Raw genomic sequence first — 13,832 nt, forward strand, 5'->3', positions numbered from 1 at the left:
TCGGTCAATTGTGATTTCAAGATCTCTAACATGCTGTTTTTAAACTGATCCAGCAGTCTCTCTAAGTTGGGGAAATTATTGTTGTCGTGAGTTATTTTGTCGTTGTTGTTGAATGGGATTTTATTATTGTTGTTGTATGAAATGTTATTGTTGTTGTAGATGTGGTCCTCGTGTCTGTAAAAATCGTTATCACGCTCCTTATATTGTGGAGGATAATGGGTTTCTTGTGATTGATGTTGATTGCGCATTTCTTCGCTTCTGGGGAGAACTGGGAAATTGCTGATATAGTTACCTCCAATGACTGCGAAAGGGATGTTAGGGTGTGCGTACCGCTCGATTTTGTTTATTTTTTCAGCTCTCAAGGATTTTCTGAACCCTTGAACCTGCCTTTTACGATCTTGTGCCGTGACTAAGTACGGGCATTCCATATACGAAGCGGGGTGTCTGGTGTTGCCGCAGTTTGCGCATTTAATTTTTTCCCTGTCGCAGGTCTCTGTTATTTCACAGACTCCTCCTTCCTTCTTAGGGCCGTGATTTTTTCCGCATTTAACGCAACGAAACTGAAGTTGGCAGTTCTTGCTCGTATGGCCGATACGCTGGCTCTTTGGCATTGGAAGATTAATTTCTTCCGGATACTCTCCCATCTCAACGGTTGGTAAAGTAGGAATTTAGTTCTGGTTGGTGTGGCTGTTTTGCTGTCTGGAAAGAGTTGAATTTTAGAATGGAATTTATTTTCGTTTTGTGCACCGTAGTTGAGTCTGATTACTTCTTCGACTTTGAGGTCGGAGAGATTTTTCTTGGCAATGCACTTTTTGATTTCCTCTTCGGTATATTCAGCATTTATACTTTTAAGTACAAGCGAATTTTTTTTCTCACTCTGGGAGGTAAACGTAAAGTACTCAATTTTGTTGGTTTCCAGTATTTTTTTGATTGTATGGAACGTGTCTATTTTCTGGAGCATTACTCTAATGTAATCACCGTCGGCTTGTTTTATCCAGAAATCTGCCTCTGTGATTTTGGATGCCTTTGTTACGTGGGGTTGGGCGTGTGCTGAGCGGTGGTAGTTAATGATTAATGAATAATCAAAGATGCTCCCACGTAACGATAATGAATGAAAATTAAAACTAAGAAAGACTTACCTCTCGATAAGCCGGTAATGTGGGCACGTTGTTGCCTAGTCCTATACAGGTCTGTGAGAGTTGTTTGAATGGTTGAGGCTAATTTATTAATGAAATGGGATAGGTTATCGTTCAAAATAAATGGTCGAATATGATTTTGATTGTTAGAAGATAACGTATATTCTTCAAATGATTATTTATGAAATGAATGAATGATATAAAAGAAAAACCTAATAATCATATCTGGATTTAAAGATATACAACGTCGACGGACGAATTCATATTCAAATACAGAGAAGCTGTAGAACTAGTTGAATTCGATCGTTTACCCTTCTTTCAAAACGTAGGGTTATTTTAATGATATATGAATAACATACAGGGTGGGGCATTTAAAGTGTGACAGAGCAATAGCACTCAAACTGTTGATGATACTGAAAAAAGTTTCATATGAAAGTTATATTGTTTGAAAAAGCCGACATACTGAATCCTCCTATTATTTTTTCGGTGGAGGTGCTGAAGCTACGTCAAGGTCAACTCCACTTTTTTAAATAGAACCATGTATTTTTTTTACACAATATTATTACTGACTTTAAGACAAATTCAGCGACCTACAACACAAGGTCATTGTAGACACACGAAGTATAAAAATAGTCGAAAAATCAAATTGAATCGAAATAATTAGTTTCAAGGTAGGAGTCTCGTGAATACTTTTGAGATAGATTTTCAAGCGAATTTTCAATTTTAATAATTCAGCACATACTACGCCTGACGACATAAACAAAAGAATACGCCAAGCATGTGCCGAAATTACACCACAAATGTTGGCTACAGTTCGACGGTCTTTTCTTCAGCGAATTGACAAATATTTACAAGTCGAGGGTCATCACTTCGAGCATCTTCTGTAGGTACCTCAACCCAAGGTTAGTGAATCCTTTGAAAGTGATTGTTCCGATATGTTCCGATTTTTCAACTATTTTCATACTTCGCGTGCCTACAATGTTCTTGTGTTGTAGGTCGCTAACTTCGTCTTAGTAATAATATCGTAGGAAAAAAATACATGGTTCTATTTAAAAAAGTGGAGTTCACCTTGGCGTAGCTTCAGCGCCTCCACCGAAAAAATAATAGGATGGTCCAGTATGTCGGCCGTTTCAAACAATATAACTTTTACATGAAACTTTTTTCAGTATCATCAACAGTTTGAGTGCTATTGCTCTGTCACACTCTAAATGCCCCACCCTGTATAACTCAACATAATGCTCCTCCAAAACATCTATCCTGAACGACTATTATTTCTACTTCTGATCGGTTATTATTATACGATATCTCTTTTTTTAGATTGAATGTAACTTATGTTAATAATCCAATCCTACGCTACGGATCAGTTGATCCGTAGAATTATATGCGTTACTTAGCTTTGATTTGAACCTGCAAAAATATGGTTTTGGGGCCGAGTTGAAGACAGGAGAGTGTCTCTCTAAATACCCAAGGTTAGTATCTGCAGCTAGGCGCCAATTCTACCTCTATGAGAAAATTTATATTGATATTCTTAGAAAACAATAATGAATGTTCGACAATGGATAGTGAAGCTTGCCATTTGTTTTTGTTTAATAAGATGTTGTGCAAAATTTGGAATGTTGTTGAAGAAGACTACTCGAATGAACTTATCTTTAGATGCGAAGTTCGGCGAGATTGAGAGCCGTCAGTCGTGTAGGTCGGTGTCCGTAGAATTCTGGGACAGAGCCTCACCTCGAGATCGGAAGGGTTGATGGATGATATTGGTAACGATGAATCCGGTCCCTCAGTCTTGATTGGTTTCGATAGGTTGATTATCAAAAAGATACTGTTCACCATAAATTTCCGAATGTTTCACTCGCGGTTTTGATATAAGATGGTTTGAATTATTATTATTTAACTAATTGTTTTACGAAAGTAATGAGGTTCTTGATTATTAAAGTGAATGCTTAATATAACCAGATCCGGATTGAACTTGGGCCAAACTTGGTTTCATTTGAGGAAAACGGAATATCATGAAAATGTCTATTCTCGAAGATATAAGAAATGGTAAAGAACACGAAAGAATTTGAAAGGTAGGAGATAGTGAGTCTTTTCCAATCACAAGATAATATGAATTCTCGAATTGACGGATTAGCAAGAGATTTTAGGCCGGTCACAACTAAGATATTCCGAACGCTACTAGTACTCAAGAAGGGCTAATACAGGTTGACGTTCGCGCGCTTCGCGACTTTACAGACGAAAGACGTGGCCGCTTGGGCCTGAGGGTCCAAGATCCCACAATTGCAACTAAGTTATAATGGTAATTAGGCAATGAAGTGCGAGACCTATCCGAGGTGTTTCTGGGTCAGCTCTTTTCGTTGGAGCGCAACCTTCCGGTCTCCGCTTCCACGTGGACAACGTCACCTCGAGTGCGACTCGAGTCTTCCTTCGGTTGTCAATCTCGTCGGTGACATATTAAAAATATGACCAAGAGATATTTACATACAATGTTCACACATTCATCCATACATCTTAATAAGTAATCTATTTTAATTTAGTTTACAATGGATGAATAGTTTATGCTAATTATTAATGATAATTTTGCCTTTAAAAGAGAGGTATTATTAGGCTGAGCTCCGCTGTTACTAGCTCAGCAATTCTATAGCGCAGTTTTCGGTATGAGCAAATAAGACACAATGTTAACGGATGCCGAGGACTATACGTGACTTCTTCTAGGACGGGTGGAACTTTCTGTTATTAGAATATGAGATTTTTATGAAATAATATCTGTGCATTGAAGAAATTGAAGAAATGAAATGAAATAGAATTTTGAAAAAGGTACGCAAGGCGGTACGTCGGGGCGTAACACCGTTAACATTTGGATAGTTGCTCTCGGGCTGGTCTACGTATATACCTGTATGGCTGGCGGTTTTTGTTTCAATTTCGGGGTGTCGTTGTCTCTTTCTGTTCTGGTGTTGGAAGTGTGTGCGTTAAGATTATGTGTGTTCGGTACCTGCCTGGATGGATCCTGTTCAGTGCCTGTGACACTCATGGAATCTGAGAGAGCGTCGTACTGGTTAGTGCACCTAAATCCTGCATTATCTTTCACTCTTCTTGGTCTGGTAGCTTTCTTTGGTATTATGAACCCAGATGTCGCTGCTGCCTCATCACGGGCGGACTCGGCGTCTGTCTTTCTTTCGATAGATATAGATCGTGATCTTGCCTTTGTGAGGTTAGGAGCGATTTTTGGTCTTGCGTTAACCACTCTTTCGATGCGAGTCGTACCTGTAAGCCTGTCGATTTCTCTTGCTTTTTTCCTCAATTCCGCTTGGGAGAAATTATCCGAGACATGCACCTCCCTTGGTCGTTTCTGCATTCTCGAGTTGAGGTTAGGATGCCGGGGAGCTGGTCCCCCGCACCACCCGCCGCTTGGCTGGTCTCTTTTCAATTCACAGTCTCCTTTATTAATGTTAAAAATGATGGTGACCCACCACGGTGGGCCCAAGCTACAGATAATTGCACTTAGGCAACTAAATTCGCACTCTACCCTGATTTTTTCTTCACTTTTATGTTCACTGAAACTGCGCGCGATGTCCGCTCGTTCAAGTCTCAACGGTAAATGAACGACAACAGAGTCAGGGCGGCTGGGTGGTCTAGTGGAGCAAGGCTCCGGCTAAGCATCTCCAGACGCCAGGTTCGATTCCTGGGTCCGTCGTTAACTTTTCGAAATCACCAATTTTTCGAATTTATATCTTTCAACAATGAACTTCTCGTAATTAATGATATGCACATCCGCATATCATTTATTAGACGGTTTTGCCCGTCTTGCGTCGCTTCCCATCGGAAGCAAGAATCCAAAATGTAAACATTCATCATCTACATACATTCTTACGTATAGTGCTTAAACAGACGAAAATTCTTATTCAGTACAATCTAACATGTGGAGTTTATATACTTTTATCATAATGGTAATTAAATCGTGCAGTTTATGTCATTATACTTTGCCATTTTGAAATTGAATTTTGCCATATGATGCCATTCGGTGAAACGTAAAAGTGTTATTTAGGTTCCACTTTAACATTGTGTACCATTGGTTTGGGTGATGTTACCATGAGAGTTTCACTGAAAAGTCAATGGTAACCCATGTAACTTTTCCCTACGGGTATTTTAAGTTCTATTTTTAGTATGAAATTTTGTGAGCTGATGAAGAGACATTTAGCATTTCAGCACCCAACGATCACCAGATTACCATCTTATAAAGAGAGGAGCAGATTACAGTGTCCGAAACGTCAAGATAATGACTGCTCTAAGCAATGGACCTCCCACCGGCCAGGGAAAGGCAAGAAAAGGAGGTTGAGAGGGCGAGTAGAATAGCAGGCCCCTTTCCACCCGCCACCCCTCTACTGCCAGACAATTCCAATGATCAATTGACAGTTTGTCAGATCCCGCTTTATTCAGGTACAATTGCTAGTAAGATACTTCAGTGTGAGAGCACGAATAAAATCAAGTTTTGATTAAAAATCTACTCCGTTATACTTGGTAAATTTTACGTTCTCCGTACATATTTTGTCGATTCAAAAATTTTCTGATAGAACATAGTTATTATTAATCTTGTAAACGTTTACCGATATATTTCAATACTGGAATTTTCAGATATCTCTGCATCTGCAAGAACAGCATATTTCACATCCGTTGGTCCATCATCAGGATGATAATTAGCCAATAAACACTCTATTAGTTCATGGCAGTATTCTTCGGCTCTGTTTTTCGCCAACATCTGAAACAAATTCTTTTGATGTACTATGTGAATGAACAGAACTATGACTTCAGAGGAATAATGAGATGAGGGAATCGAAAGATTTCTAAATAAATATCTACCAAAGTAAAGTCTTTGAAATCGTATTCACAGTTTTGTCAGTTATGGGATTGATTTGTATCAGTATCGAAATAAATGTAATGATCTGAACATATCCCGATGTCAATGATTCGCGTTACATGGATCTAAGTTCGACCAAACTTTTTTACTGTATCCGTAATCGTCAACGATCATTACACAGAATAACAGGAGCTTAGATTTGATCACTGGACTGTTATGATTATTTGTAACAACTTATGCCCTTGTTTGGGGTCTGTGAATCTTACATTGTCACGAGCGCCGCATATTTACACCGAATAATCATAATCGTGTCAATTATTAATATCGCTTTACAGACGAGGAAGCATAGCTTAAATATATTAGTTAATCCATATAAAATATTCTCTACAAAACAGTTCGTGGCATAACCAAAGCGCAACGGCGTAGTTGACGGTCAGCAACGTCAGCGTCTCCGCGGCCGCCAGATCCCGGATGTAATCAACACCGGGATGAGGCGATCGCGAGATCACGTGCTTCGAGGATGACCGTCGCGAGGTGAGCCTTTGTTCCAAAATTGTAAATTTAGCGAAAACCTCGAATTGCGAACTCAGCGAAAACCTCGCTCGCCGCCCGACGCTCCAAGGGGTGTCGGACGAGCGAGCGAAGTCAGTCCCGTTAGAGACCGCCTTAAAAACCACATCAACGGAACCCGGCTCCTTCAAAGCTACCGCGTGTAGAGTTTATAAGTCCTTTTTCCGACACCGACGATTAGAGTGTAATACTCTAATTCTATACGCGGCCCGAAAGGCTTCTGGCGTCGCGATCTGAGTCTTGTAAAGCTAGATTACGTGCAGAACTTCGAGCCACGAACTCCTTAGAGAAGTGTAGCGATAAGCGTATGTGAGTGTTGCTATTGAGTATAATCGTGTGAGAGCGTGAGCTATTCAGACTGTAACCACCGAAAAGTGAGTAGTTGAATGAGTGGGAACAACTAGATTAAGAACATTTTGTAAGCTTCCTTGTCTCGAATTTTCTCTTGCTTTTCCTTCACTTGATTTCATTAAACATTTTGGTTCCATAGAAAACATTCCTAAATTTAATATTGGAATCCTCCAACCCTATTCCCGGGATCGCCCTGTAGAGGACGATCACCTCCTGACCCACGTTAAAAATAAATATAAACCTCTACAGATACGTAGAGGGTTAAGTCGTCGCGTGCGAGACCGCTCCGCACGTGACAACATCACCGATTCTATTTATTTTTATCACATGTACAGGCCTTGAGTAAGACTGCAACACTTGTGATGTATAAGGCTGGCTTGTCAGACAGTTTCGAGCAAATTGACTTCAAAGAATTCAGGCATGTTGATATTGTAGCGGGTTCAACCGCCCAACCGGGGCCAAACACCGTTTATATGATCGCTAGCACACCGACGTACTAAGGGGCAACACGATAGTGACGCCAACACACCGACGGACACTCGTAATGACTCAGACGTACCGCCAGTCAGAGGGACATCGCTGACGCGCCCGGTAAGACAGTACCGCGGGAATCAACTTAAGGGGCTATTAAAGAAGCGCTGTAAACCTCGAAAACGCAGAGAGCCAAAACTCCTACACTGCTGAAGCGTTCACAACGAGACTTGGGCCACTGATAGCTTATTTTGGCAAAAAGTGGAGCGATTTTTCATTTTTGCGAAAATTTGAAAAAAAATTACAGATCGGTTACCACTCACATAAATTGAGGAAATATCACAGTTGCACCAGATGGATCGAACTATCTGGTATGATGCCACTCGACGCTGATGTAACACACATTTTGAGCCCAGTCCCGTAGGATTTAATGGCGAAATAAAAAAATGGCAGCTGATCTGGTTTGCTATCATGAAAAACACCGACGTCTAATGTTGGCGACATTTTTTACCAACGTTACACGCCGGAATCATGCTTTTACATCGTCCATCGCAGATACAGAGTGGCGGCGCTGGTGATATCTTCCGTTACTGGCGGGTATTGCTCGTGCTGCCACAAACAAATCACCTGGCTACTCTGTGAACTACACCCGCGACTAGAAATTTTCGAGCGATGATTGATGCTGTGGCGCCTTCTGTAGCTCATGCCGATTGCCTGTAGTTTTTTAAAACTTGAAAAAGACCCGAACTAAACGAGAATCGTAATTGATATGAAAAGAAGTCATATGCCTTGCGTTGCTCTTGTTCATTCCATAAAAACGGGAAAATAAATAATTCGAATAATTACTCGCAGGTCTCAAGACGGCAAAACCTCGCCACACTGATAACCTGAAATACAAATGTTCACAGGAGCGACCGATTTTTGGGATATAAATTCCGACTAGCTTATATTTTGACTCGTTTCATTTGTGAATTTAAACTTTTCTGAAATTGGTTTGAATGATCGACAAGGAATCGTAGTTCATCCAGCCCCCTTCGACTGACAGCTAGCACAGAGTGCACATAACCTGACTGAGCTGTCAATGCGGCAGATTTGAATATAACTAGAATGAATAAAATTGTCGTTGGGATCGAAATCCCGACAAGCTTGGAATTTCTACTTCTTTTTGTTCAATAATCTCCACTTTTTCAAAAACGATAATATATTTGAACAATCGACAAAAAATCGTAGTCCATCCAGCCCCCTTCGACTGACAGCTAGCACAGACTACACATAACCTGACCGAACTGACAATGCGGCAGATTTAAATGTCACTAGGATAAATAAAATTGTCATTGGGATAGAAATCCCGACAAGCATGTAATTCTTACTTCTTTTTATTTCATAATTTCCACTTTTTGAAAAACGATGATTGACTTGAACAATCGACGGTAAATCCCAGTCCATCCAGCCTGTCTCGGCTGACAGCTAGCAGAAGGAACATATAACCTGACCCAGCTGACAGCTAGCAAAACGCAAATATCACGTCGCGAGCGGCATAACCTGACCTCTCCGACTCAACAACATATTTTAATACGAGTGGGACGAATAAAATCGTCTTCAACATTAAAATAACGCCAAGCTCGTTAATAATACTCGTTTCATACATTGCTCCTGATTTTTCAAGAAAAGTAGAAATTGATTTGAATAATGGGTGACAGATAAAGAAAGTAAGAGCTGGTTTGGGGCACGCAAGACATAAGAAATGGAGTTTGTCGGCCAACGAGAGAGGGAAACTCAACGAGTCCCAGTTGCCTTTGTTTAACATGCGTTATTGAACAAGGGTAACATTGACACACTAGTTCTTCTCTCTTCTTCCATTTCAATATTACGCTTTCGGCTAATTCTTACCATAGAGATATTAAGATAACGGTGGTGTGGCGTCGCTCAAAGCGTCCAGGAGATAGAAAAAGATGACAAGTCCCACAGCCGTGTCTGTCCCTGTCGCGCTATTGTCGTTCAAGAAAGACAGGAATGGGTGTCAGATCTTTCTTCCTTCTCTATTCAGCGGACGTTTCCACTTACAGAAGGGCCTACCTATGCTTCGCTGCCAATATCTTCGTATCGTTATGATTCTTATATCTCTACGAGGGCACCACTCACGGCACTCCATCTAGTCCTGATTGGTCAGATAAATTTTGTGCCAATCTGAACACTATTGGGACTCTGAATTTTTCGCAAAAGATCGTTTCCAGTACTGTATATGCTCTAAGCTTTCAGTACAGAATTCACCTGTTAAGTCTTCCTTACATTATGAGTCATTCGAAAATTAACGTAAATTATATGATATCAATTTTGAAATCTGCATGAAATGTTGCCAATGCTATACGTATGTACAAACATACTATAAGACTGTTTTGAAAATTGAAAATTATGCGTAATCAATATTAAGTATATTTCATAAGGTACGAATAGCAGAGTGAAATTTAATTTATTTAAAAATATATTAAAACACGAGCCGTCATTAGGTTTAAAATTCATTCATTCATCCATTCCACAATTCATTCATTCCGTTATTATATTGTTTAATATAGTGTATATTGTTAAAATTATAAATAATTGTAAATAACTGTCTGTCGTCGAGGCACTTTATTCTTGGATTTCACTTTTGTTGTTTCTTCGTTTTACATCATCCCTCTTTAAATAATTAATTTGAAATATTCTTCCTCGTGGTTTAAATTCACTTCATTATTATTAGTTCGTCGATTTTTGATGTGTTATGACTTAATTTCAGAGAGGGGAACCTCCGCACCTCTTCCGCCTGGAGAGACATAGACCAAGCAACTCCTTCTTCTTCAATTTTAAATTTGTGACCAGATATTCCACTCCCTAGGTCTAACATCATCCGCTCCTATCGTGTTCATTGCGCGGTTATATTTGAATCATTACAATACGTGTGATTCTTATTTTCAATTTATTGATACATTTTTAGACTTTGAGTATTTTATATCAATTTGACCTCCCTGTTATGATCCAAACCGCTCAGCTCTTATCTCGTAATTATTTTTATACTATATATTGAGATAAACGACTCGTTTATTGCAGTGTCGAATGTCTCGAGGTTTAAGGGAGCAGGATGTTTTCGGATATAAATAACGATAGACACCATCAAGCATGTACAAACGAAAGATAAGGTTTTTATTATTTTATTAATGCACGAAAACGTGTTATACTCGATAGCTGATGTTAGACGACTGACTGGCCTTCCGGCCGCGTTCTCGCATAACGCCTCTCTCGGCCACGCATGGGAACATAGTTAATGATGGCGTCGCATCGAGTGCGCACGCAGGCGCGCGACTATTCGAAAAGTCCGATAACCCTTTTTTTACTCAATACACTCACTGTTTGAGAACTCTTCGAATGACATCAACCCTAAAATACTGCGAAGTTTCACAAACCGATCTCTCGGCACGGCTTTGGTAAATATATCCGCCCTTTGACTCTCCGAGGGCACGTATTCTACTAGAATTTCCTTACTAGCTACCTTTTCTCGAATGAAATGAAATCTCACTTCAATATGTTTTGTGCGCTTATGAAATTCCGGATTTTTCGCCAACCGAATTGCACTTTGATTATCTATGTACAGTTTAACAGCCTTATCACATGTCGAACCCAGATCAAGCGACAAATTTCTCAGCCAGATTGCTTCGCCCGCCGCTGCTGTAGCCGCCACATACTCCGACTCTGTGGTACTCAGCGTGACTAGCTTCTGCCGCTGACTCGCCCACGCTGTTAGCCCATTCGCAAAACTAAATACGTAGCCCGTCGTTGACCGACGAGTGTCAAGATCGCCCGCGTAATCTGCATCGCAAAAACCCATGAGCTCATTTTCTTTACCCTTGCTACTGTAAACAATACCGAGATCTCTTGCGCCGACCAAATACGCGAAGATACGCTTCACCGCTCTCCAATGTATGAGACTATGCTTGTTCAAGAATTTTGACACCGAATTTACCGCGTATGCAACATCAGGACGCGACACTACCGCCAAAAACATAAGTGAACCCACCGCTTCACGGTACGGTACATTTTCTATAGCTTCGCCGTCTGACTCTACTGCGCTTAACGCCGCGTGAGGATCCGCAGGTACACTCACTGCTTTCGCACTCCTCATTCCAAATTTCTCTAGTATTTTCTCTACGTATTCGCTTTGATGTATAAACATCGATTTCCTTTTTCTGTCGCGTATTATTTGCAAACCGACGAATCTACTCGCATCTCCTAGGGTTATTTCGAACGCACCCTTCAAGAAAGTTATCATAGATTCAAGCACGCGAGACGATTTCGAGGCAACAAGCCCATCGTCGACGAATAACGCTAGATACACGCTCACACTTTCGACACACCCAGTATAAATGCACTGATCACTCGTCGACTGTTCAAGATCGAACTTTCTTATAAAATCGCTGAATTTACGATTCCAGCATCTGGGAGATTGTTTCAGCCCATATAGAGACTTATTCAGTCGACACACCACACTGTCACAGTTTTCTTCTCCTACGTCCAGCCCCTCAGGAATCTTCATAAAGATTTCTTCCTCGAGCTCACCGTACAAGAACGCCGTACAAACGTCAAACTGTATCAACTCGAGATCATCCAGCGTGACTCGAGCCAAGAACATCCGAAGCGAGTCATATCGCACGACAGGAGAAAACGTCTCATTGTAGTCTTTCCCACGTTGTTGTAGAAACCCACGCGCACAGAGACGTGCCTTAAAACGCTGCGCATTTTCTTTCTTCCCTCGTATGACTTTAAACACCCACTTGGAGTCTATCAGCTTCATGTCCTCGTCTCTCTTCACTAATGACCAAGTATTGTTCTTTTCATGAGCCAGCAGTTCTTCTTCGATAGCTGCAACCCACTTCGTGCCGTCTTGACCCCCTACCGCTTCGCGAAAAATCTCAGGAGCACGATACTCGACGAAATCAATTTCAAACACGCCCTCATCCGCCCCTCCGGCATATCTCAACGGTCTTCTGATGTTCGCACGTACTCTCAGCTCTCTCCGACCGAGCTCAGGTTCCTGTTGTTGCACTGGTTCGTCTCTTCCTTGCTGCGGAACAACTTCTCGTTGTTCTCTGATCTCGTCGTCTTCTCCCCGTTCCTCGACTCTCGGCTCTTCATCAGCACCGTCTTCGTGTTGTTCTTCCTGTAACTTGTCACCAGGTATCACCAACACGTGTTCTCTCGGTCGCCAATCTCCGGCTCCCACTGATTCATCGAAGACAACGTCTCTCGACACTGATACTCGCCTTGTAACGGGATCGTACAAACGATAGTTCGACGATTCTCCTTGGTATCCCACCAAGACCACTTTCTTGGACTTGTCGTCAAATTTCCTTCGGAATTGCTTTGGCACGTGTTTGTATGCCACCGAGCCGAATACTCGCACGTGTCTCAAATCCGGTTTTCGTCCAGTCCATACTTCGTACGGCGTCTTCACCCCTGTACGACTGAAATGCACCGTTCGATTCAACACGTAGACTGCAGTTCCCACTGCCTCCGCCCACAAGTTCAACGGAAGTCCCTTCGCCCTGAGTATGGTCCTCGCACATTCGACAATCGTCCGATTAGCTCTCTCCGCCTTGCCGTTTTGTTGAGGTGTATGCGGTGCTGTGTTCTCTAACACGATACCGCGCTGTTCTAAATATTCGTCCATTTTCTCGTTCTTGTATTCTCCCCCATTATCCGACCGCACAATTTTTATCCTCGTACCGAATTTGTTCGCCACCATACTCTCGTACAGTTTGAACTTCTCGAGAACTTCGTTCTTGTGTTTGAGAAAATACACTATGCAGAACCCCGACGCATCGTCTATAAACGTCACATAGTACGACGCACCTCCGAGAGAATTGACTTGCATTTGACCGCATACATCAGAATGTATCATCTCACCAGGCTGTGTATTTCGCTTGCTGTCACACACTCGAAACGGTTGTCGATGTGCCTTCCCGAACTGACACGATTCGCAAAAGAATTTCGACGCATTTTTAATTTTTACACCGTCGACGAGACCGTTGTTTACCATTTCGCACAAAGCTCGACCACCCACGTGTCCGAGTCGCTCATGCCACAGCCTGAGATCTATCGACGTGACATTCACTTCGCTCGTCACTCGCGGTAGCTCGACACGAAAAAACATTATATATATGGCATTACTTTGCCTCGCACCGATAGCCACGATCTCACCCCTTTTCTTTATCGAAACCGTTGTCAAGTTGAATTCAACATCGCAACCCTTTCCCGTGCACGCGCCCACCGAGAAAAGATTTTTCCTTAGCTCTGGTACAAATAATACGTTTTCGATTACGCCCTTGTGCCACCGACCGTCGACGAATTTCTCTATTCGAATTGTCCCCTCGCCCGCGACCTTGCACACACCGTCGTTCCCGAGAACAACAGTGCCGCCCTCA

At 41.7% G+C, this 13,832-nt stretch overlaps 1 protein-coding gene across 1 annotated transcript in view; it reads right to left on the minus strand.

Annotated features, from left to right (window-relative positions):
- The window catches only part of LOC124295564, a 284,978-nt gene that overhangs the window by 218,276 nt on the left and 52,870 nt on the right, over positions 1–13,832 (minus strand). The window contains exon 3 of the mRNA XM_046745987.1: positions 5,738–5,889. Within this exon, the coding sequence (XP_046601943.1) occupies positions 5,738–5,889 (152 nt within the window). The remainder of the gene's footprint in view (positions 1–5,737; positions 5,890–13,832) is intronic.

This window comes from Neodiprion lecontei, chromosome 7, assembly GCF_021901455.1.
Source record: "Neodiprion lecontei isolate iyNeoLeco1 chromosome 7, iyNeoLeco1.1, whole genome shotgun sequence".
NCBI lineage: Eukaryota > Metazoa > Arthropoda > Insecta > Hymenoptera > Diprionidae > Neodiprion > Neodiprion lecontei.